General features: G+C 35.3%; 2 protein-coding genes across 2 annotated transcripts; both read left to right on the forward strand.

The window, feature by feature from the left end:
- Positions 1–18: 18 nt before the first annotated feature.
- LOC144974696 (uncharacterized) lies at positions 19–22,144 on the forward strand. Its single transcript, XM_078917843.1, has 14 exons — positions 19–132; positions 3,412–3,496; positions 3,785–3,864; positions 5,417–5,508; positions 6,149–6,257; positions 13,210–13,280; positions 13,491–13,598; positions 14,119–14,234; positions 14,614–14,747; positions 16,284–16,352; positions 17,449–17,598; positions 18,232–18,303; positions 18,813–18,974; positions 19,803–22,144. Exons 1-14 carry the CDS (start codon positions 121–123, stop codon positions 19,884–19,886), a joined length of 1,344 nt encoding a protein of 447 aa, XP_078773969.1. The 5' UTR covers positions 19–120; the 3' UTR covers positions 19,887–22,144.
- LOC144974694 (uncharacterized) lies at positions 9,032–11,532 on the forward strand. Its single transcript, XM_078917841.1, has 2 exons — positions 9,032–9,564; positions 9,627–11,532. The coding sequence occupies exons 1-2, from the start codon at positions 9,148–9,150 to the stop codon at positions 11,394–11,396; spliced, it is 2,187 nt and encodes a 728-aa protein (XP_078773967.1). The 5' UTR covers positions 9,032–9,147; the 3' UTR covers positions 11,397–11,532.
- Positions 22,145–25,413: the final 3,269 nt, after the last annotated feature.

Here is a 25,413-nt window from a genome sequence, read left to right on the forward strand (position 1 = left end):
AGTTGTCTTCCCTAAGAAATTCTCTTCGCGATTCAAAACAAGACCGAACCTGAAGCCTGGCGACGGGATACCTGGAAGTTTCAGAAATTTAAACATCTATTGAGCCAGGTTTCAATCAAGATGTCAACCCTGGTAATTACAACAGTGATTTCATTTGTATTTGTAGAATTTTAATCATTTCGATTTTATTTACTGTAGATATGTTTCATCCCCCATGAAGTCTCAATCGAGTCAGTCTCTCCATCCAAAAGTTGAAGTTGGAAGTCATTGGAAGTGTCTTGTCAATGCGAATGGTCAATAATAATTGTCAAGTCTGTGTTGAAAGGATGACAAGAACGTTTCTGTAAAGTCCACCACAACAAAAGCTGGGATTTCAAGAGACTTTTATGACAAAAATCTCTTCAATCTACTACTCCTCCCCCACTACTTTTGCTTCTTCTTCTTCTTCTTCTTCTTCTTCTTCTTCTTCTTCTTCTTCTTCTTCTTCTTCTTCTTCTTCTTCTTCTTCTTCTTCTTCTTCTTCTTCTTCTTCTACTTCTTCTTCTTCTTCTCCTTCTTCTTCTCTACTTATTGTCCTTTCTTTCTCACCCCCCCCCCTTTTTTTTTTTAATGATCGTATTACAGAAGCATCCAACGAATCGGATGAGCATCAGTCTCTGTCTCTACATTCTACATAAATTATAAATGCGTGTTTAAACTAGGGAGTTTAATAGATATTCTAAATGTACCTCACACACTTGAAACCAATGTCATATGAAAGAGCTGGCAACACAGATTACAAAACAGTTTGAATTTTGTTTCTATCTTGATTAGAAATGTAGTTACGGCAGTTCAACGTCTGAAATTTCAGACCGATTTTTACCCCAAAATTACCATTGCAAAGTTGTGACCGAAATCGCGTGATGTTAATAAGAAATGGTTAAAACAGTCAATATGGAGTTCTTATCATATATTGTATACCAAATGTTCATCTTATCGAGGACAATGCATTTACATTAATAAAGAGGAAGATAAACATTTCAAATTAACACATTATTACATAATATGACACAAATGTTACATAATCAACAACTCGGCTAGACGTAAGAAACAATTTGCTCTATCACTTTTGGATTTATCCCCAATATCTCACTGAAACAATTGCAAATAATTCCCCTCTTCTAATTAATACATAGAGAATAAAAAAGGGTTTGAGAGTATTTAAATGAAAAGATATAAACATGTTGTGTAATGACATAATGAGTTTATTTTTACCTATGGCAATTTAATTGCATATAAATAAAATGGTAGATTGAAAAAGTTCAAATAAATTGAAACAGATTCCCTATTATACCTTATTAGAAGGAACGTTCTGGCTTTTAATACTTTAAAAAATTCTGCTGAACCACTTTGGGTTTATTGCTATTACATCATTTGAACTGACAATTAATATAATTTTATACCCCCACCCCCTCCCCCCTTCTCTCTCAATGTATGGGGGTGTCAAAACTAATAGAACTTCTTACCATGATAATTATTAAGGCTAAGGCCTTTAGAATATGGATACAAATGATAAACATATCTAAACATATGGGAAAGAAACTTGATGACTTGATGGCAAAGTAAAATTAAATTAAATTAAAGCAATTGATATTTTTAAAATATCGATATTATTAATATCGGATTTCACAAAGAGAAGAAATATACGAACTTTTAAAACAAAAACTATAAAATGCCTATAAATAAAGTTGGAAAGTATGTATTCAAAATAAAAACATAGCAAATAATAGTACTGAAAATATTATGAACTAAATTTAACATAATACATAACTAAATTTAAAATATCGATATGAATATCGATATCGTCCGGCAGCCATGATGAGAAGATAATGTAAACAAGGCATTTCGGCGCAGAGTTAAAAGGTGTCTGCGCATCGATATAGAGCCCTGAAATTTGGCATGAATAAAGTTAAGATGTTATTCTAAAAACAAGCGTTTAAATTTTAAAAACACACGCGGTAAATAAAAAAATAAATGCATTTGAAAATTGCCAAATTTTAACTTCATATAACTTCTGGAATTATTAATGGATTTTTCCTTAATTGGCACCATTTAAAAGGAAATTGAAAGACGAAAATAATGATACCAAAATATCTTTGATATTCCTCTTTATAACGAAGTTATGCAGCTTTAATTGAACCCCCCAAAACGCGAACTGCAATTTCCAGTCACAACTTTCCTATGGGCGAGTTGGGTCAAAATTTGACTGCCACTGCTGCTGCTCACTAAACTGCCTATTTAAACACTGTGTTTGGGCCTGTAGTTTAGATTTAATTATAATGCAATAGACTGTGCGTTAAGATTTAGACAGAGTGTACCTTGAAATAACAGGTTACAACATTTTTCAAAGGGGTGAGCTAAGTAACAGTGCTGATGATGTGTTTGATAGTAAAATTAGCGATACTCCCATCATTTTCACACCACATTCCTGTACGCAAACCATTTTATTGCGAAAGCGAGAGAAAGCACAATAGTAGCAGTCACTTTTACTTTTTAAAATTTAATTCAGAACAACTTCTCGATTGGTATATAAGTAACATCTCTGTCATCTCTTCAATTTAGGGTTCTTCTAGTCAATGGTTTGAGTCCCTGTCACCATCTTGTCTCATTTACTCTGGATACTATGGCCAGATGATTTTATTAATCATGTGAAATGTCAAGGGACTAAGTCTAAGAATAATCGTGAAGAAAAATATAGATTACACTTGCAGCTGATTTGAAGACAATAGCAGAAAAATTAAGAGATCTGCTGAGGTTAAATGTTTTATGTTGGGGGTTAAGAGGTGGGGGGGGGGGGGGTCCTCATTATAAAATGATGCATTAAAAAGAAAGAAACAATAAAGGAGCGGGAGAAGGGTCTACTCAATACACTGTGATTATCCCCAGACACCTGTCTAGCCCTACTCAAGACTTCTTGGCTGTTCTTACAAACTTGTCATTCATTATTTAAGTAGACTTAAGTTTTTGAGGTTTTTGTTTTTTAAAGAGTGCCTCAATGTTTATCGATGTCAATGCACGGTAAGAGTGAATAGGATTTGTATTTATATAATAAAATTAATTGTTTTACCACACCTTGACTCAAGCATTGGGGTTTAAATTATTTAAAAGTGTCAGCACTGTAAACTTATATCTGGCATGTAAACGAAGAAACTTTATCACTTTTTATTTCCACTCTTCATTTTATTTTTTTTAATTTTTCATTCAATTTGAATTGATTGATGGAGGATCAGCCATGTTTCCAAGCAGTGCATTGTGGGCTGAAATTTTATTCACATTGGTTTCAAACGTTCATACTTTGTTGAGTTATAAAATATTTATTTTACACCGATGCTATTCTGCTACATTTATATTTGTACTCCATGCATCTTTCAGGAGGACCCGCAGTTGGAGCGCCACTTTAGAGGTCATCGAGATGTGGTCACCTCAGTGGATTTTAACCCCAATATGACTCAATTAGGTACTGTGTACTTTGGTATCCAAATAACCAGCAAAAAGCCCTTCTCAGACTTACAAAATACGAATGTTTTTGTTGGATTTTTTTTTTTTTTATTTATTGCTTTGTTGGGATTTTTTTTAAATTGCTTTTTTTCATTGCAGAAAAACGTAAAAATGATAGTCCTACTGAAAACGTTTTAAGAGCCGACAAGATATTAAGGGGACATCCTGTTACTGTTTTATTATGATAGAAAAGTCCCAGTCCTGTTAAATAGTAACCCAGAAATTTTCAATCTATTTTTTTTTTCAGCCTCTGGTTCCTTAGATAACAACCTAATGGTATGGAACTTCAAGGCCAAGATGAGGGCTTACCGATTTGTGGGGCACAAGGTAGGGGGGTAGAATCACAGATTGAATTAGTATAGATGTTAGAATTGTTACTATGCTCAAGCCCATCTCATCAAAATATTATTTTGTTGGGGTTTTTTTATGAGCGTTTTGATTCAGAGTCGACCCTGAAGAAGGGTTGAATTTGAAACAGTGAAATATATTCTTTGTAAATTACATGGTATTTAAGGTCACTAAATGTAAAAAGAGAAATCAAGGTGACTCTTGCATTTAAAAAATGACTTCCGATTCTCGAATTTGTGGCCCGCCATCTGGCATTATGTCAGAGTGAGTTAGATATCAAAAAGTGAACTTAAAATTAAAGTGATAAAACATGGAAGAATAAAAATTATTTTTTTTTTAATACGTTACACAGTTTCCTCAGTACAACATGAGTGTAACCCATGTCTCATAATTTTGACTATGAATTCGATTTTCATCATTTAACTCTGCCTGACATGTGAGGGTCACAAATACAAACATACTTTGTTATAGCATTCCTGATTTTAGTCTTAGTCAGAATATTCTGATTTTTAAAATAGTTTTGTGGCTTTATTATGATTTCCAATTTTTTATTCTTCCAATTCACTTTTTTTGATTTTCTGGGTTAAAAAAAAAAAGAAAAGCTTTTTTATTTGAAAAAACTCTGTAACCAAAACACTCAATTTCATAATAATGGATATATATATTTTGTTGTTTTTTTGTTTGTTTTTTTTTGTTTAGTTTTTATTTAATCATAAAACACAATTGATTTTTGGTGTAATACTGAACTTTTAACCAAATTTTTGATTTTTGGAGGTTTTTATTCAGTTTAAAAAAAAAAATTTTTGTGGGTTTTTTATTGGTAAGGGGAGTGTGACTGGTCTAATGAAAAGGAATTTGTAAGGGTTTCAACTTTGGCACAGTGTGGGAAAAGATAAATGAACCTGTGAAAGGACGATTGGTAAAGCGATGAATGATAAAAAAGATAAAATAAAATGAAAAATAAAATTCCCTTTATTAATAAGGGAATTTGTCTTTTAGAGTCTATCCAAGGGAAGACTGGAATAACCCAGATATCAGCCGCAAATAACCCAGGCGTCAGCCGCAAACTGAGATAGGGCGAGGTGACTTGCTTAAGGCCACATCCTGTGTTTTGTGTTTTGATCTTTTTTAAAGCTGATTGTTACTTTCATTTTTGTAAATTACTTTTTACAGTCAACAACCTTTAGCACTTTAGTATTCACCTTGGCCTGGATGTTAAATCTCTATATCCTTTCAGGAAGCTTTTGACCGAATTTACTTTGCTTAACATTAACATTGTAACAGCAATATTTCTGTATCGTCATAGCCCCCAATTTTTACTGTAATGAACAAAGCTCATAATCACATTTATTTGGTGAAAAAAAAATACAACATATGTATGGATAGAGTAAAATTAAACCATGTCTGTTAAGGGAGAAAGTTTTGAATGGATAGATCTTCAGAAAATGTAATGTCCTTAAGTCTCAAAACATATTTAAGTTCATATACTGGGTGGCAGCTGATAATACTTAACTTTTCTCTATCATTTCAGGATGCTATACACAGTGTACAATTTTCTCCATCTGGACATCTAATAGCCTCTGCTTCACGGGACAAGACAGTTCGGCTTTGGATTCCCAGTGTGTAAGTAAAACATCTGGTCTAAAATGATTTATTCATTGTTGTCGGTGGGATGGATATTTATCAGATAGTCGAAATGCAAATCACTGTGTTGTAAACAAAAGCAATTTCATGTCGTAGCCAGTGTGAGTCATATTATGTTACTTAAATAATAATATGAAATGTATTCATTGATTTCTTTGGTCTCTATATTGGAGTTGCCATCAAGGAGAAGGTTGTATGTAAACACGATCCAGCTGTAGACAAGCTTGACATGTGAAACAGGATTTTTCATATGTAAATTAATCTCTTTAATATCACACTTAGCAATACAGATAGTGGAACCCACTTATACACACGCTGGTCATTAGTAAATAATGCAATTTTGTTTTAAGAATAAATTTGATGTGCGACATTGTTGTCTGATTCACACCTAACAACATCCCATTAATATAACTGTAACATCCTATTGGTATGGAGCTATACAAAATGGCAAGCAAACCCGCATCTGTACTTTGTGGGGGGGGGGGGATTATTGTTGATCCAAGATATGAAGTCAATTATAGTTATAGGTCTTAGGCCTCTAGGGTCTTCTTTTTATATTGAATAATACCTTCTGCATGTTCAATTGTTTTGTTTTTACATTTATTTTTCATTATTGTAGCAAAGGGGAATCGACAGTATTCAGAGCTCACACAGGCACAGTTAGAAGTGTCGACTTTTCATCAGATGGCCAAATGCTGTGCACAGCATCAGATGACAAGACAGTAAAGGTAACCATATGCACATTTGTTTCGCATGTTTTCATCATGCTTATTTTGCTTTACAGTTCTGCATTTTATTACCCCAGTAGGCTATAATGAACCAAATTTTCATTGAATATTGTACACTCGTTTATAGGCACCATTTGTCAGGGGTGTCAGAATTCCGCGATTTTCCGCGGTTGGCCGCATTTTCGATTTTCCGCGGTTGACCGCGTTTCCGATTTTCCGCGGTTGGCCGCGTTTTTGATTTTCCGAGGTTGGCCGCCATTTTCGATTTTTCGCGGTTGGCCGCCAATTTCGATGTTCCGCGCTTCGCGGATATCTGCTTTTATTTCGTTTCGTTGCTATCCATGGGGATAACTTTTTGGAATCTAATGACAAAGAAAAAGTAGATCCAAAACATTAACTTCCGGAGTAACGAAAAACGAAATTCGGGCTTTATAAATAAAGCGTACATTGATCAACGAGGTTTATTCTGTTTAAGGGGAGGGGCGACACCTGAAATATCGATTTTTGGGTCAAAATATAAAATTTCAGTTTTTTATGTATTATCAAAGAACAATCATTTTTTCACATATTTCCAGCACTGAGATGGTGATTTGGATAATATAAAGTTTGTAAATCGTCTTTCATAACCATGGAAGTCGACATGAAAATACCAAACTTTTCAATTTTTTGTGAGAATTCAACAGAAAATAATAGGACTGAAAAGCATTATAATACATATCGATGTTGTAAATTTTGATATCGATAGTTTAGTCTACTCTTTGCCCGTCTATTTGACACGGTTTCAGTCTCATAAATATTAGAATATGGGCAGGGGAGGAGTTTAGAAACTGTTAGTCGCGAACAAAGATTGTGTGTCAAACAGCTGATAAGAGGTCAAGTTGTCAGGTAAATACAACGTGATCACGAATGGTGCGATCTGATTGGCTGACCTTGTACTAGACCTCTGACTCCGCGCCAGGGATTGGATGTTGAGACAGGGTGAAAGTTCGCCTCTCTTACTATTATATTTTACTACGATTTGTTTACCTTTCGATTGATCAGTTGTTTTATCAAATTTTGACACGTATTCACGTTAATTATCTCTAAATATTTCCAATTTTTACTGGATTATTATAAATATACCTAAAGTGACAAAAAAATCCAAACGTTGGCAACAGTTATTTGCTACAAAACCCAAGAAAGCAAGAAAGTTATGATGGCTCGTGGTTGACCCGTGACTACAAATCTTTGATTGGAATTTGGTGTGTGATAGTAGTATTATGATAAAGCGATTCCAAGCAATGCCACAGCGGAAAGAAATGAAATGGGCTATCCTTGCTGGTCTTTACCACGGTTATTACACCAATGACTTCCCTCAACATAGGTATTGTCCTCCTGAACCGGACTCCAGATACTTTTATAAAAAAAATATATTGCTGCCCATGTGTATCCTGTTGACACAAGCAGCGTGTAAATACACCTTTGAATTTTGATTTAATTCATGAGCACTTGAAGCCTGTATATGCTTTGTTGAAGTGTTGTGAGATGAAGACAACACAAAATCCAAACGAAAGGTTTCATAATTCTGTTTGGTCAAGATGCCATAAAACATACTTCCATTCCCTAAAAAAAGTTGAGTTTGGTGCAGAGTATAATTTTGGTCCAATAGAAATAACATCCCTGAAAGTGTCTTTGGGCATCGGTGGACTGGGAGAACACTCCCAGATGTTGAGTCAGCAAGCAGAGTCAAAAAGACTTGACCAGAGCATAAGGGTTGCTCAACACAAAGAGAAAAAAAAAGACGCAAAATGAAAGCTCAGACCCGTGAAAAAGCCCAGAGGGAGGCAGAAAAAGAACACGGGGGACCCTCATACGGTGCTGATATGTTTTGAGCTGGTTGTACCGTTTTGTCTTATTATTTTCATTCATTGTTATCTTTGATCTCGTTTTTCTCAAAATGACATTTTTTAACACTATTTTTTATCTTATTTTGTCATTTATCAACCAATTTGTTTAAAACTTTGCATGTCTAGAGCTATAGTGATTATCTAAAATCATACAGAAGGAATTTTAAATATCTTTATTATTTTTTTGAAAAATTGACATTTTTATGTCAAAAAACATGATTTTATCATACCGAAAAAATATAATTTTTAAAAATTTGTAAATAAAAATCTATTTAAAATATTTCAAAAATGCTCTGTATTTTTTTAAATAATATACAAATATACAACCATGCCAAATTTCAAGAAAATTCCATGGAAACTTATTGAGAAAGTAACTTTTTAAAATAGCACCCAGAGAAGAGTAAAATCCAAGATGGCGGCCGTCACCATGGCAACCGGACACGCCCACCGAAATAAATCACATGGTTCGAATCCATTGGTCATAGGCAATGTCCCAATATAAAAAGATATTGGATATAATCATTATTCTTGAAAATAGTTTCAGGTGTCGCCCCTCCCCTTAATTTTCTGTTGTGGAAGCGTGGACTCTTGGATTTTAAAAAAGCGTGTACTTGTTTTTCAGAATTATTTTGTGAATTACAACTCTTTCCTTTTTTGTGTTTGTAGCAACGTTTACCGTCATTAAAATAAAATGGTATTCGAATTTCTGAAAAAGGGCGAGGAAGCCTTAATTCAGGAGATCGACAAAATGTGCAAAAACAAATGGAAATTTTCTTGGCTGGATCAACAGGTTAGTGTGGAGACGGTGGGTGTTGTAAAGATAGGAGACAGCATTGGGAAGATTAATTTGAGTGGAAAGGCAAGATGCGAGTGGTGCAATTCCCTGTTGTCATACAGTGGCAAGGGGCTTAGTAGTACTTTAAAAGAACATGTAAAAACAGAGACACATGTAAAGAACATAAAGTTGAGACAGTCCAACTAACTACGGATTGGGAAGTTTTGCTATGGCCTCCTCAGCAAAGAAACTTTTCCCTATTTTTGCAAAACCCCAATTGCAGAAACCGTCTTCAGTGATAGAGGAAACTACTGGGAATCAGGATCCAAGTCCAAGTGTTAGTAGTGAGGTACCCATGCCTCGAATCCCCTATTCAGATAGAGTGAGCACAATGGAGGCCATGATTGTTGCATACATGGCAGAAAACTCGTTGCCCTTGACTATGGCTGCAGGCTTAGTAGACTTTGCTAAGGCGTGTAGTCGAGATCTCCAGGCTTTGTCTGGTGTTCGCCTTGGAAAGTCTTCTGCTGCTTATAAGATTAAGTTTGGTGTGGCAAAAACTATTAAGGAGGCTCTTGTCGAGGATTTGAAGAGTACACCATTCTCTTTAAATATTGATGAGGCCACCAGCACAAATAATAAAAAGGTGTTGTCAATTCTTGTTAGTTACACAAAAGAAAGGAGGCCACCAGCACAAATAATAAAAAGGTGTTGTCAATTCTTGTTAGTTACACAAAAGAGAAGGAGGTAAGGATTCATCATCTTGCATCGGTGGAACTTTTAAGGGCGACATCTTCAAATATTTATGAAGCCATTTGTTGTGTTTTTGATCGGAATGAACTGCCATGGGACAACCTTGTTTCTGTCCTAAGTGATAGCTGTGCTGTCATGAGAGGCCATATTTCAGGAGTGGAAACTCGAATTCGTCAGGAAAAGGCACCCCATTTATTAGATGTTGATGGTGATTCTTGTCACCATATGCAAATAATAGCCCAGAGTTTTTGTTCACCCTTTGAGCGAAAATTACAATGCCTATTTTCTGACTTGTACACTGACTTTAAATGGTGTAGTGAACACAAGTCGAGCCTAAAAGAACTTTGTGACATCTTGAAAGTATCTTTCACTGTGCCTCAAATGTATGCAGGTACTAGGTGGTTGTCTAGTTATGACAGAGCTTTAGAAACAGTCAGGATGTTTGATGCGTATCAACTTTTTTACTTTTCTTTCCTGAATGTAATTGATAAAAAGGCTTATCGCCCAGTCATCAAATCCCTGTTGAAGAAGTATGAACTATCCAGTTCTTCAAGAAAGCAGGTGCATGAGATTTTGGAGAATTTAACAGGGAGGAGGATGACGGTTGAAGGCAGGACAAGGAAAGATAGGATTATCAAGGCTATCTTTCATACCTCGAGTGATACCATGCTTCAGTTGGAGTTGTTTACGTCTGTTTTACCCATCTTTAAGCAATATGTCAGTTTTTTTCAGACAACCACTCCCATGGTTCATAAATTATCAGATTTCCAGATGTCTGCTGTTAAAAAATTCTTGGCATGCTTTATGAGACCAGAAAATATAACCAACAACCTGTTGAAGACAGAAATCTGCAATCCCTCCTCTCAATTACCCCTTACCGACATATTTGTAGGCCATCCATCTGTGGAAGCATCATTAACCTTTAGAGAAAAGGCTTTGCAGGGATATGTAGCAGCAGCCAAGGCCATGTTCAAAAAATTGCCTCTTAACAGCCCAACTTTGGTATCTTTGTCAGGTCTTGACCCCAGTTTGACAAATCACACAGCTGTCAAAAAGAACTTGGATAGGTTGGTTGGGATGTCGCACTTTATTTTGTCTAAAAGTAACAGTGATGCATGTCTTGATGAGGTGAGGGCTTACGTAAATGACGACAAGTTGCCCGATTATAACGACGATGAAGGAAGAGTGGATTGGTGGTGGACTCAAGATAGCCTAGTCAGGAAGTACCCTAATTTGACAAAAGTTGCTTCTGCTATGCTTTCCATTTTTCATGGACCTCAAGTTGAGTCAACATTTTCAGTTATGTCTAGAATAATTACAAATCAAACTGCAAGCACAACAATACCATTCTTAAGTGCTATACAAACCATAAAGTATGAGTTGCGTTTACATAAAGCGACAGCTCTATCCTATTTTGAAAGAAAGAAGCCATTGACTGATGCTGTTAGTCTGTCTCTTTGTCGGAACATGAAAACCGCATTTTGCAACTATGAAAAGGAAAGAAAAGCCGATCAAGCCAGACGGGAGATGAAGCAGAAAGCCATGGAGAGAGTTAAAAAATCATCATCAACAACCACCGCTTCTGCTGTTAAGAGAGCCCTGATTGTGACTGCAAAGAAACGCCAATTAGATCATCATACGACTAAATGCAGTCAACCCCTTGCAAGAAAAGAAAATTGTCCAACCTATAATGAATGTCTTATTCTTGCATCAATTCCCCCTTAACCTCTCAGTTCCCACCAACACCATTCATTCAACAGCTTCTTTTATATTGTTATTACCACCTCCCCATCAACAGCATCAGTTATTTTGTTATTACCACCTCCCCATCACCACCATCAGTTATTTTGTTATTACCACCTCCCCACCAACAGCATCAGTTATTTTGTTATTACCACCTCCCCATCAACAGCACCACCTCCCCACCAACAGCATCAGTTATTTTGTTATTACCACCTCCCCATCAATAGCATCAGTTATTTTGTTATTGCCACCTCCCCGTCAACATCAGTTATTATGTTATTACCACCTTCCTATCAACAGCATCAGTTATTTTGTTATTACCACCTCCCCATCAACAGCATCAGTTATTTTGTTATTACCACCCCCAAATCAGCTGCATCATTTTTGTTATTGATACCACCCTTTGAACTGCATCTATTACTTTGTTATTACCCCTCCACATCAACTGCATCAGTTGCTACCACCCTCTTTCCATTTTCAACTATAGCAGTTGTTACACCTCCTCATCTTTCAACTGCATCAGTTGCTACAGCCCCTCTCCTTTCAACAACTTTAGTTGCTACCATCCCATTAACTGCCTCAGTTACTACCACCTGCCTTAGCCATCAACTACCACCTGCCTCAACAATCAACTACCACCTGCCTTAGCCATCAACTACCACCTGCCTCAACAATCAACTACCACCTGCCTTAGCCATCAACTACCACCTGCCTCAACAATCAACTACCACCTGCCTCAACAATCAACTACCACCTGCCTCAACAATCAACTACCACCTGCCTCAACAATCAACTACCACCTGCCTCAACAATCAACTACCACCTGCCTCAACAATCAACTACCACCTGCCTAAACCATCAACTACCACCTGCCTTAGCCATCAACTACCACTTGCCTCAACAATCAACTACCACTTGCCTCAACAATCAACTACCACTTGCCTCAACAATCAACTACCACTTGCCTCAACAATCAACTACCACCTGCCTTAGCCATCAACTACCACCTGCCTGAACAATCAACTACCACCTGCCTCAACAATCAACTACCACCTGCCTCAACAATCAACAACCACTTGCCTCAACAATCAACTACCACCTGCCTCAACAATCAACTACCACTTGCCTCAACAATCAACTACCACCTGCCTTAGCCATCAACTACCACTTGCCTCAACAATCAACTACCACCTGTCTCAGCCATCAACAACCACCTGTCTCAGCCATCAACTACCACTTGTCTCAGCCATCAGACACCACTACCTATCTCTCCAAAAATTCTCACCTTTCAGGTAAGTGTCAAACCATATACTTGAATCAAAGTAATGAAGTGTTCCTTTAGAATATTCCACATTATTCACTCTTTCCCATGGGTTTGTCGTATGGTGTGAATGGCTCGTCATGCTTTTGTATGAATTTCGAAAAAGTTCAGGGGTTGCAACAATTTCACTCTGACACCCCTGATTTGTGGAATAGCGCTCGTATACTGACCATCATGTCCAGGTACTCATTTCACCTGAATCAAGTGGGAGAATGAATTTTAAGTCCTTCTCAAAGACACAAAGCCAGGACTAGAGTCTTTCACTCCTACCTCTGGTCACTGGCCATACTCAACACCGCTGGACTTCATCACAATACAAGATGCTACATCACTCTGCCATTGAAGCCAGTATTGTAATAATGTTATTGTCTTGGGCTGTAGTGAGCAGACTTTTTTTTTCTTCTTATAAACTTTTCATTTGGAGTTTGCAAAATTTTGTTAAATTACTTTTCCACACCTGCTCTTTCCCTTCAGATTTGGACTGTTCATCGTCAGAAATTCCTGTTCTCCTTAACACAACACAGCAATTGGGTTCGCACAGCCAAGTGAGTGTAAAAAACCCGCGAAATAGACCTTCATTTCTTTTGGGGGTTTTTTGGGTTTTTTTTAAGATTAAAAGAAAATCACTTTAGATAGAAAATTTGTTGTTGTTCATATTTATTATAATCAAGCCTTTTTGTCTGGTTTCTTTTCCAAAAAGCTGTTATTTCACGATGTTGCCGTATTATCATGATTTTTTTACATTTTCAAACTAGGTTCTCTCCAGATGGCAGACTTTGTGTCTCTGGCAGTGATGATAAAACCATTTTACTGTGGGACCTCCAGAGCAAACAAAGCATGCACACTTTCTATGAGACTGGAGGGTGAGTGTTTTACTGTGCAATTTTTAAAATGGAAGCTACCAGCAACTCTAATAGATAATATTTTCAAAAGATTTTTCTGTAGAATAAATATCTCTAAATCTGATTTAGTCATGAAATTTCTGTTACTCTTCTGTCTAAATGGGGTTGTTTGGCCTACCTCAAATTTGTGGGAAAATGAGATTTTCCTTATAGGTTCAGGGTTGCTGCATATATTCTGTGCTGATGACTAGATGCGACTTTTAAGTTATTCACTCTATGTACCACATGGGCATATTACAGATGGAATCTACTTCTGTTTGTTCTTTGACTCAGACTTTTTGTCTCACTTTTTCTTCTTCTCCTGCATCTTTTTTATATGTGGCGGCCGCTATTAAAGATGTTACTTTTTTTTTTATCTGTGACTTTAATTTTATAGTTTGTTCCGTTTTTAAGCCTTGTGATCTGTTCATCAAGTTTTATGATATTATAATCTCTTTCTACTTTCCCAAAATTGGTTTACTCATATTTCTCTTTTCCTCAGATTTGTGAATTGCGTAGATTTCCATCCTAGTGGTACTTGTATTGCCTCGGCATCCACAGATGGTTCCATCAAAATCTGGGACATCAGAATGAACAAAATATTACAAAATCACACCGGTAAGTTTTATGGTCATTGATTACAGTGGATGTTTACTTTATTGGTGAAAAGAAGTTTATTTATGATACTTAGTTTTATACTCACACAATTTAATTTAATGATACATACCGGTCTGGTCAGAAATATTCGTTGTGAGCAGTACTTCAATTTATTTTTGAGGGCAGCATGACACAACTTTATGGTCTTTTCTCACGACAAATGGGGAACTAGTTCTTATCACAATGAGTGTGTTGTGTTGTCTAATTCAACTCATGCAAGTTTATGATTTGCTGTACTATTGTGGTTCTTAGAACTTAATAATTAAGAAAATGTTACCAAGGGGATGGTAAAAGTGAAAAAAAGAATTCTATTTATCTTTCTTGCTATTTTTCTGTACAGCTCATGGAGGAGGCGTGAATAAAATATCTTTCCATGCAAGTGGCAACTACTTACTCTCTGGCTCAGAAGACGCAACCCTTAAAATCTTTGACCTGTTAGAGGGAAGGATATTCTACACCCTTCATGGACATCAGGTAAACTGTTTTATTAACAACGTTATCATTGCTACTTTGTTTTAAGATATGATAAAAATGAAAGAGTATAATCCTCACTCATTCAGAGGGAAAACGTCGGGTTCGTTCATTTCAGAGAAATACTGAAAATAGCCCAGGGATTGCTTGCTTCTAATAGTTTGACTGTTTTTCCTTCAATTCACAGTTTTCTCCCTTTATTTTTTTGCTTAAAAGTGCAGACTTGACCTCTTCAAAATGAGTCTAGTTAACAATGTCACTCAGAATTTACTGAAGGCACATAACAATGAGACGCCTCAGAGAAACTAACCGTATTACACAAGAACGCCTCGAAAATTGGACTGAAAATAAATTTCAATAAGACTGTGTACATTAGGGTGAATCCAAAACATGACAGTGAAATTAGGATAGATGAACATATAATTGAAGAGGTAACAGAGTTCTCCTACCTCGGATCCAAAATAACAGACGACGGAAATGCAGAACACGATATCAAGCACAGAATTCAAAAGGCAAACCAGGCTTTCGGCATGCTGAAAAACTTTTGGAAATCAAAGCAAATAATGAGAAAGACAAAGCTGAAAATATTCAAGAGCAATATTTTAAGTGTACTGCTTTATGGAAGTGAAAGCTGGAAAATGACATCCTCCTTAATACAGAAACTAGAAGCCTTTCAGAACAAGTGTTTAAAAAGAATTTTTAATTTATTTTGGCCTACAAAAATAAGAACAGTGGATCTATCAAAGAAAGCTGACTGCACTAGCATTGATAGCCAAATAAAAGAAGAAGATGGCGTTGGCTGGGTCATGTGGCCAGAATGGAAAAAGGGTCACTTCCCAAGACAGCCTTGTACTGGACAGCAGATGGGGAGAGAAAGCGGGGAAGACCCAAAGAAACCTGGAAAAGGACCATGGAGAAAGAATTAAAGGAAGCAGGCCTGTCCTGGAATACAGCCGATCGCAAAAAATGGAGATGTCTGGTGGATGCCCTATGTGCCTCAAGGCCCGAAGAGGATTAAAGGCAAAAAAAAGACATAACAATGTCACTCAGAATTTACTGAAGGCACATAACAATGTCACTCAGAATTTACTGAAGGCACATAACAATGTCACTCAGAATTTACTGAAGGCACTGTTCTCCTCCTGGAAAGGTTAAGATATAATTTCAGGTTGGAGCAAAGAATTAGCTCTTGAACTTTGAGTTTGAGATCCAGCTGCTTTTGAATGTTTCTTATGCAAAATAATAAATTGTTTGGGAAATGATTTGATATTGACATGCTCTTTTGGTGAAACCGATAATGTCAACATTTATATTTAAATGAGAGAAATTCACTGCTTGCAGGTTAAAATTGAAGTGTTTGATTTGTTTCTTTTTTTTTTATGGTGATGATTATTATTATTATTAGTGTTATTATTATTATTATTATTATTATTAGTGTTATTATTATTATTATTATTATTATTATTATTATTAGTGTTATTATTATTATTATTATTATTATTATTATTATTATTATTATTATTATTATCACTCTCTCAGGGATCAGTTACATCAGTTGCTTTTAACAGAAACGGAGACTTCTTTGCATCTGGAGGTCATGATGAGCAGGTAACTTTGACCTTTTTTTAAAAAGTCTCATACACCCTTCACTAAATTCCTCTGTATGAAATTGGTTGGACCATGATTCCATGTACTTTCTGCCATACTAGTACAGAGTTCAAATCCTAGATTCAGACTCAAATAGATCAGATCTTCTATCTTGCATCTTCTTCAATTATAGCTTTTTTGTCTTTGTTGAAATTGGAGATTTTATGTCATTTGTGGTTTCTTCTTTAAAAAACAACAACCCAAAACAGTCAAATTTGTCATCTGATTCTGGTTGGTAATTTTTGAATGGGGTCCCGGTAGCTCAAAGTTAAATCTCTTTCCTCGCACTCATAAGCTGAAGGGCCATTTTCAATCCTGGATGCTATTGGGATTTTGTCGTGAATCCTCTGCCCATTCAGCAGTGACGAGGACGAGTTTGTTAGATCTGGTGGAAAGTACTCTGTGATGGAATTACATCCTGTCCAGAGGGTAGCAAGTAATTGTGCGGCTATGTCTAGTGGTATGACACTTGCTTTCGGATTGGAAGGTCCTGGGTTCGAGCATCGCGCTCGGCGCATAGTTGAGTCCTTGGAAAAGGCTCTTTACTCACATTCTCTCACCGTACTCAGGTGTAAAATGAGTAGCTGGCCGTTAACAGCGTTGTCTTTGCCCGAAAAATTGTAATATCACCAAACAGGCGTCATGTCCTGTCGTACATGTTAAATGTCGCTGTTGAGCAGGGACCCCTTGTAAAGCGCTTTGAGCACATTTAGTGGATATTACGCTATTTAAAGCTCAATTTTAATATTTTAATTGCCACTGTGTAAGTATCGGGACACAGACACAGGGATAGTCTCTTGCTCCATGAGCCTCATAGCTCTAAAGGACTATGTTTTGAGTAGTGCAATATAAACATAAAATTAGATTGCTTTTGGAGTCTACATCTTTAATGATTTGTAAGATTTCATGTTTCTGAAACTCTCACAAAACTAACTTCTCATATGTCAGAGTAAAATATCTGCTTCTTTTTCATGTGAAAATGACAGGAATTTTTTTTAAAATGAGAAACAAATCAAATATTTTAAAATAAACTTTGAAACTTGCTTTTTAACTCAAGGTTCTGGTGTGGAAGACCAATTTTGATGCAGCAGAACAAGCCAAACCAAAACGCAACAAAAACAGGAATGCTGATGGTCCCACCGTTGAAGACATTCCACCTCGACAAAACAAGATGTCTTCTCGGGTAGTCAGTGGACAGGAGAACAGGGTTAGTTCAATGTTCAAGAGAAATGATTGAAAAGATTAAAGATGGATCAGATTTAGGGAAACAATACAAAGCAGTGGGTTTTTAGCCTTTGGTCTTCATCAGAGAATGATAGACTGAAATATGATTTAAACGCGAATGATTATTCTTTTTTTTTTTGTGGGGGGGGGGGGGGGGTACATTTGTATCTTTAAGTAACATTGAGCTGCTGTAATAATATGCCTGATCATAACTAATATGGTGTAAAAATTAGCAGATGGAAGTTTGTCTTGTTCGAAGACTTCCATTATTATTTAACAGATCTTTCATGATAAATTTGGTTGTAATCAGTTGGAACTCTTGTCAGACAATTAGTTGGAGACTTTTGATGACACCACTGTTCGTATTGCAAGATGAATAACCTTACTATTTAGCCTCTATATTTTGTGCTTTGTCTTAAAGTTGGCTGCCATTTTTTTTTCTCATGATAAATCATGCTATTTTATTTAGGCTTTTTTTGTTTACAGAGTGGGGGGGGGGGGGCGGCTCACGTTGTATCTTTGTTTTATTTTTCTTTCTTATTTCTTTTAATTTTGTTTCATATTTTATATTCAAATTTATTAGTCACTCCCATGTTTTATTATTATATGTCTACAGGTGGACGCCAGAAATGAAGTTCGTAGATTGGATGATGTAACTTCAGAGATAACAAATGTCAGCCCTTTTGAGGTTTGTACTCTTGACAGGCTTATCAGTTTTGTTATTTTCATCTTGCTGTAATAAAGTGGGGTTTTATCAAAACTACCAATAAACTAACATCCTCCTTTCATTTAACTAGAAGCCAAATGTCATTGACATTTTTTTAATGGACAAAAATTGAAAATGAAACTATTGGAGATTGTCATTTCGAATCCTGATTGAGGAGCTTGGACCTTTTATCATTGCATAGTTGAATGCACAATTTTGAAGGTTTTATCCATGCAGTTTTATTACAGATAGACTTGGAAACATGAGTGCTACTTTTTGAATAACCTATTATTTATCTAAAAAGGTATTACTTATACTAAAACTTGAGACCTTTATTTTCTTAATTTTGATAAATAAATCCAAAAATACTGCTTTAAGTCAATTTAATTCATTAAGATTTTGTTTTCTCTTCTTATGTGTGTATAATGTATATATATATAGATATGGTTTTATTTAAAATATTTTTTTTTCATTCCTCTGTTATTAACCAGATGAGTAAAGAGAATCGGGACACAAACAAAATGTCATCGTTCAAGACAACCAGTAGTGACACCATGTTTGCCGATGCCTTGACCACGACTGCCTCTTCAATGCCAAAACAACTGACTGACTTCATGGAGACTGTGGCTGGCCAGTTAGATATTCTGACCCAGGTGAATGGAACTTTTGAGTACAATTGAATGGGGTTGATTTTTGGAATAGTTGATAACTGTAGGAGGTTTGATATTACAAACTATTACGTTTGATTAAAATTTAAATATTTTAAAAGTAGGAGATTTGATAAATTACAAACTATTCTTGGTATATTTTAGGAAAGGAAGAAAATTTTAATTCTTCATAATAATATTTATCTTTTTAATGATAATAATAGCAATAATAATAATACATTTTATTTGTCGAGCGCTCTACCATATCATGAGGAATTGCTCAGAGCACTTTACGGGGGCATAAACATATTGATTTTTAGAAGATAAAGTCTTATGATGCTTTTAAAACATTTCTTTTGATAAACCGTGCCGTAATTATTTTGGCGGTATTTCTGTTTAAAATAAAAAAATTCTTGATTTTTTTCAATGATTAACTCACTGGGGAGTAAGCACACTAAACCATGGTGAAAAAATATGTATTCAATGTGTAGATCATTAAAACCTTATTATTTGCTATATATTGTGTCAATTGCAGTAAGGATAATTTAACATCTTGAAACAATTTTATATCTATATGGTTTGACTTTACTCTAAATTGGATTCTTATGATAAGGTTTTCATCAAGAGGGCAGCAACAGAGCTTCAACTATTTGCCTCAATACTGGTTTACACCCAATTCACATCACAGTCACTGTTATCTTTTTGATAATAAGCTTACAGTTATTAAGTAGATTTATTTATGATTAATTTATTCATTCATTTTGATGTTGATTTGTAATAAAATATTTTTCAGAAATTCGGTTTTGGTGACAATTTTATTTCCTTCTTTACCAGACGGTATCTCTGCTGGAAGAGCGTTTGACGATGACCGAGAACAAACTGAAGGAGGTGGCCACGGACAAGACAGCTACTTTGTGATACATTGTTACATTAGTCATTGATATTGCCATTTTGAGAAATAATTGAACACTGGTTGACCAAGTTATGATTTGATGAAAAGTACACGTCATGATGTTGGTCACTAGCTCAAGAGAACAGCTTTGAATTTCATTATCGATCCTGTTATTGTTATCAAATTGCAAACAAGATATGTGATATTCAACTGTCTCATGAAATGGAGCTCAAACCTAAAAAAGAAAGGATTCCAGTGTTTTTCAGTCAATTTACGAAAATTATTTGTATTTCAACTTAAGAAATGATACTATGACAGGCATCACTGTTATTTAATCACAATCAGTGATTCATAGAAATCGAGACTTTATTGTCTAATGTTTGTTTGTCTCATGCAAATTTTTAAGTGATAAAAAGAGTCGAGTCAAAATTGGACTGGAAAGAGACTACGTCAAAAAAGGTCATTTCTTTTAATTCAAATTGAAAGGCTTTATATTAAAATCAAACTTACAATAAAAACTGGTTAAACCAAAATTAAAGGGTCTTGGCTATTAATTTCATTTTATGCATATTCTGGTTTCTGCAGAGAGTGACTAAAAACCAGAAGATAATCAAGACTAGTTGTTTATCCACTAGTTTTACTGTAGATTAGTATTACTGATTTGCCTCCAATCAAGACTAGTTGTTTATCCACTAGTTTTACTGTAGGTTAGTATTACTGATTTGCCTCATTTTTTTTTCCCATAAATTGATTACCCGTATCTGCATTCGACTTGTCAATGCTAAATTCATGGCTGTTGTCCAGTACAAGATTTAGTCAGAGCCAAGTCTAAGACATCAAGGACTTGGGATTTGTCTTTTTAAAAATTATTATTAACAATCGATCCCACCAAAATTACAAGCCTTTTTTTTTTTAAATAGTTTTTAGATTTTTTAAATATTTTTTTTTAGGATTAGCCATTTCAGGTATAACCAGTTTTTGTTGTGGCTTTATTTAATGGAAATAAAACAAATTAAAGATCTTGTTTTTAGTAATAGTAATAGGCAAACTGATGTCAAATACTTGGTCCCATAAGCCAAGAGAAAACTTATTTTTTCCCCAAACTGCTGTGCTTTATGTGTGTATGACATACACACAACTATCATTCCGTCCAATATTTGTTTGATTAATTTACTGCAGATACAGTCGCTGGGTGATTCCTGTTGACATCAGACATCTTGTTTGATGGATTATCTATATTCCTTTATGGAATGCCTAGACGACTGTATCTAATGGTACCATTGCGAAAGGGCATCATTTTTTTTATTAATAGCCGTTGGAGTGTGTGTGTTTTGTTACATATTACTGCTTCTGATTCGATGGAAAGCATGAGAGTCTATAATAGTACTGTCAAAATCTTCATGGTATAGAAACAAGATTGTACACTCAGATACCTATTTGTAGTCTAACTTCTACGTCATGGCACAAGACCGAAGGGCTAGAGCTCAGGTGGTCGCTGGTTCGGATAAGTAAGTAAGTACCTATTTGTAGTAGTTCAATTTATGAGTCATATGCCAAACTAGAATGTATCTCAACTAAATGCTCCATCAACTATCGGATTGAAAGAAAGTGATAAATTAGCCACTTCCTAGGTGTCAAGGCGAAGGGTACATGATTATGTACATTGATGGGTGGAGGAGCATGTCTTGAATCTGAAGGGATAAATGATAAATTGAAGTGAGATATCTCAATCATATACTTGGCAAAAACAAAATTCATATAAGCCTATATTGTGCTATATCTAAATTATGTGTTGGAAAGTACATAAGTCTGTGATTAAGAGTCCCAATGATATTTAGGGGCTCAATTATTGACTGGAGGTTGTTTGTTTTATTTTTTTTGTTGGTCACCTCTGAAATGATAAAAAGCGTTTATCACTGACTCATATCTCTGTTTTAGATTGTATATAATATTGGCAGTTAATATGGGAGTATGTATGGTTAATTTCACAGTTCTAATAATTATACTTTACCTTGTGATCTCTGTATAGAATTTCTTGCTCGATTTAATTTTCTAATTTTCTTTTCGTATGATATATACATTTTCTTTTTTCTTTCTTTCTTTTTTTTTTTTTCCGAAGAATCACATATATTGATATTATAATAAAGAATGTTGATCTTTGTCAAACAATTTAGAATCTAAAGGCAAAGTGGTGAAAATTCATTTACATTAAAAAATTATCTTTCCATCAAAATATTAATCTGCCATAAGGATCAAAGCAGCTTGGATGATCTAAAAGAAGAAATGATTGCTGTAATTTATAAGTGCATATCATCATTTTCACAAGCATTGACTCAAAATAACCGTGAGAATTGTCGAATTCATCAAAGCAATTTTAGACATAAATGTATCACCATTTATTTTCTGTATAGAGAAATGCTGGTCGCTTTTTTTTTGGGGGGGGGGGGGGGGGAAGAGGGGGGGGGGGGTTGATTTAATTTTGTTTTGTTTTTTTTATTTTTGAACAATTTATTCATAGATATTTTACCTAATGTCAAAGCTATTTCTGGGGTAAAAATGCATCCAGAATTTTAAGCTGTTTCTCTCTTTGTTATTTCATAAAACGGTGTATTGATCTCTCTTGGAATCTCAATTGTGTCTTGTACTGTATCTTACTCTACTCTAGATACTTGTAGATTACTCTTGGGAACTACCTCTGTTCTCTGTTAGAATTATTATTATTTCACCTTTTTCTCTCTCGCTCTCTCTCTCTTTTACCCTTTCATGATCGTCAGTGCAGACCTTTAACTTTTAAATTTCCCATCGTTTTCCTTTTTAATGGCTCTGAAATGTTGTAAGCGCCATAATACCCCTGAAAAAAAACAACTTTTTAGCTGATCCATTGATGGATTTTATTTATAACTCTTTGACTTTGATCCATATTACTGCTCCCCTCTGGATGGCCTATAATTTTGATGCAGCTGATTTAAAAATGACATGAGCATCAAAGGGGATGGAGTCAGTGGGAGGATAAACTATCAAATTAAAAGGATCCAAGATAGAAGAAATGTAAAACAGTTCCAGGGTATTAACTTTTTTTTTTGTAAATTGAAAGTGATAGATTTCGATTCGAGGTTGGATTACTAGTATTTTTCACTTTTCATTACCTTTCTATCATCGAGCAAGAAAAAAAAAAAGGGAACCTCATTCAGACATCAGACCTGCTACCCGTATAGATTTAATTTGGTTTATACTTATTTCTGATAACTAAATTCAGACTTTTTCCTATAAAATCGGATTTTTATATATATTTTAAAGGGAAGTTAGTTTTGTGAGAAATGGATATGTATACCCATTGGAAATTCACTTCACCATGCTTTGAGATGAGAATGGAAATCATGAATTTTGGAATAATAAGATTTATTTTTCTCTTTATTCTATTTTGTTTTGTTTTTTGTTTGTTGCGTGTTCCAGGTCTGAGTCATGGATTCAGTCCCTTTTTATTAAACTTAGATCGTAAATTTTGTATTTATTTACGGTTTCTTTATTCTCTATACATTTGGGCGTGTTGTTGTAAAACAACATAGCTATACTATTTAATCTGTAGTTTGTTTTATTTTGTATAATACTATTTATTACCTTTAGCTGATGAAAAATAATGTAAATAACCATACACAACAAATAATGAATGAAAATAAATACAATGGTCCCAATAATAGAAAAAAATAATGTGTTTATTTTAATTTTTTTTATTTTGGTTCAGCATATTATTTATTTATTTTGTACCACTCAATGCTGGTTCAATACATAATGGCACACTATTTCATGCCTTTTTATTTGAAGACTGGTGAAGATACTGGACATCTTTGATTGAGGTGAAAGATAATTCTATTTTTTTATTTCAAGAAGTCCCTTAGAATATTGGCTGTAACAGACCTTCTGGATAGAATCTTTTGACCTCCCATGGTGAGCGGGAGGTCACTTGCTGTATATTCTATCCAGTTATATCTGTTTTCTGCGTTGCTTTCTGCCTTTGTTTTGGAATGGGATTGCTTGTTTTTTTTTCCTGGCCCTTACTTTGGGGGATATTTTTTCTCTTGTTAATCATATCTCTGTTGTGCATTGTTAATTATGTTTTCTGTTTTGGATATATTCTGTAAATATTTGAGTGTGTTCCTTTTATTGGAATCTGGTGCCTGGATGAGACTTTTTGGATATATCAAACTAAGTACACTGATAGTGTGCTCTTTGACTCTACATCTGTTCTCCATTTGAACCAGTCTTCTTTGACTTACTTTTTCTTGGGTACCTTTACTTGTAACTCTAGAAATTTTTCACTATTGCACTTCCTTTTTACTGGCGTTGAAATGACCTACATGTGTCGCAAGTGCCGTAAAACCCTTAAAAACAAACATAACAGACCGAGCTACCCAGTTGTTGTCCTAGTCATTGATGGATGGGAGGGGTCTTTCGACTTCCCATGGTGGGCGGGAGCAGGGGAATGTCACTTTTGCTGAGACTTCTATCCCCCTATATTTACTTTTTCAGGTTGCTTTCTGCTCTTGTCTTTGAATGATTTTACTTTGGTTTTCTCTTGGCCCAGGCCGGAATTCCTGGTTAGAGGGGTAACTGTCAAATATATAAGTAGGTACGCATTAGTTTTGGGAGATGCTAATTTTTTTGTTCCCTTGTATCTTAGATGTTAAAAATTGATTTTTTTTTTTTTTTTTTAATTTATATTTTTTTTACCCAACTATTTTTAGTTGTTGGCTGGTTTTCTCAATTTTTACAGCATTATTCTTTCTGAATGAGATGAGATCAGTGATATCCTTTGTCTGTTTTAAAGACAGCACTTGCGACACTAAATTATTATTTCGGTGCCAGTAAAAAGGGAAGATGAGAGAGGAAAACTTGTCGATACGAAGTTAAAAGCAGCAAAAAAAAATAATAATTTAAGGGCAAGACAAAGAGGAATGGTTTAAATAGGAAACAGGAGATTCCACAATCAATTGACCAATATAGGTCTATTTTGACATTACCTAAAAGTTCCATCCAGGCACAATCAAAGGAACCCGTTATGAAGGATACAGTTGCATCTTTACAAACAACTATAATTAAAAACTAATAATTATAAAAGTACATAACCGAGAGGTGATTAACAGAGGAAAATATCATCTCTCGAAAATAAAGATGCAACAGAACATTGGATTGTCTCCCTCCCACATAAGGATCCCTGTCAGGAGGTGTCTCCCTCCCAGTCCCAGGTAAGGATCCCTGTCAGGAGGTGTCTCCCTCCCAGTCCCAGGCAAGGATCCCTGTCAGGAGGTGTCTCCCTCCCAGTCCCAGGTAAGGATCCCTGTCAGGAGGTGTCTCTCTCCCAGTCCCAGGTAAGGATTCCTGTCAGGGATATTATTATTATTATTACTATTATTATTATTATTATTATTATTATTATTACTGGGTGGGGATCCTGACCTCCCATAGCGGGCAGGGGGGTACATACTGTGTCTTCTATCCCCTTATATCTGTTTTCCAACATGCTTTCTGTCTTTGTCTTGGAATGAGATTACTTGG

This window comes from Berghia stephanieae, chromosome 6 (genome assembly GCF_034508935.2).
Source record: "Berghia stephanieae isolate SIO BIC M18660-M18661 chromosome 6, UCSD_Bste_1.3, whole genome shotgun sequence".
In the NCBI taxonomy this organism is placed as follows: Eukaryota; Metazoa; Mollusca; class Gastropoda; order Nudibranchia; family Aeolidiidae; genus Berghia; species Berghia stephanieae.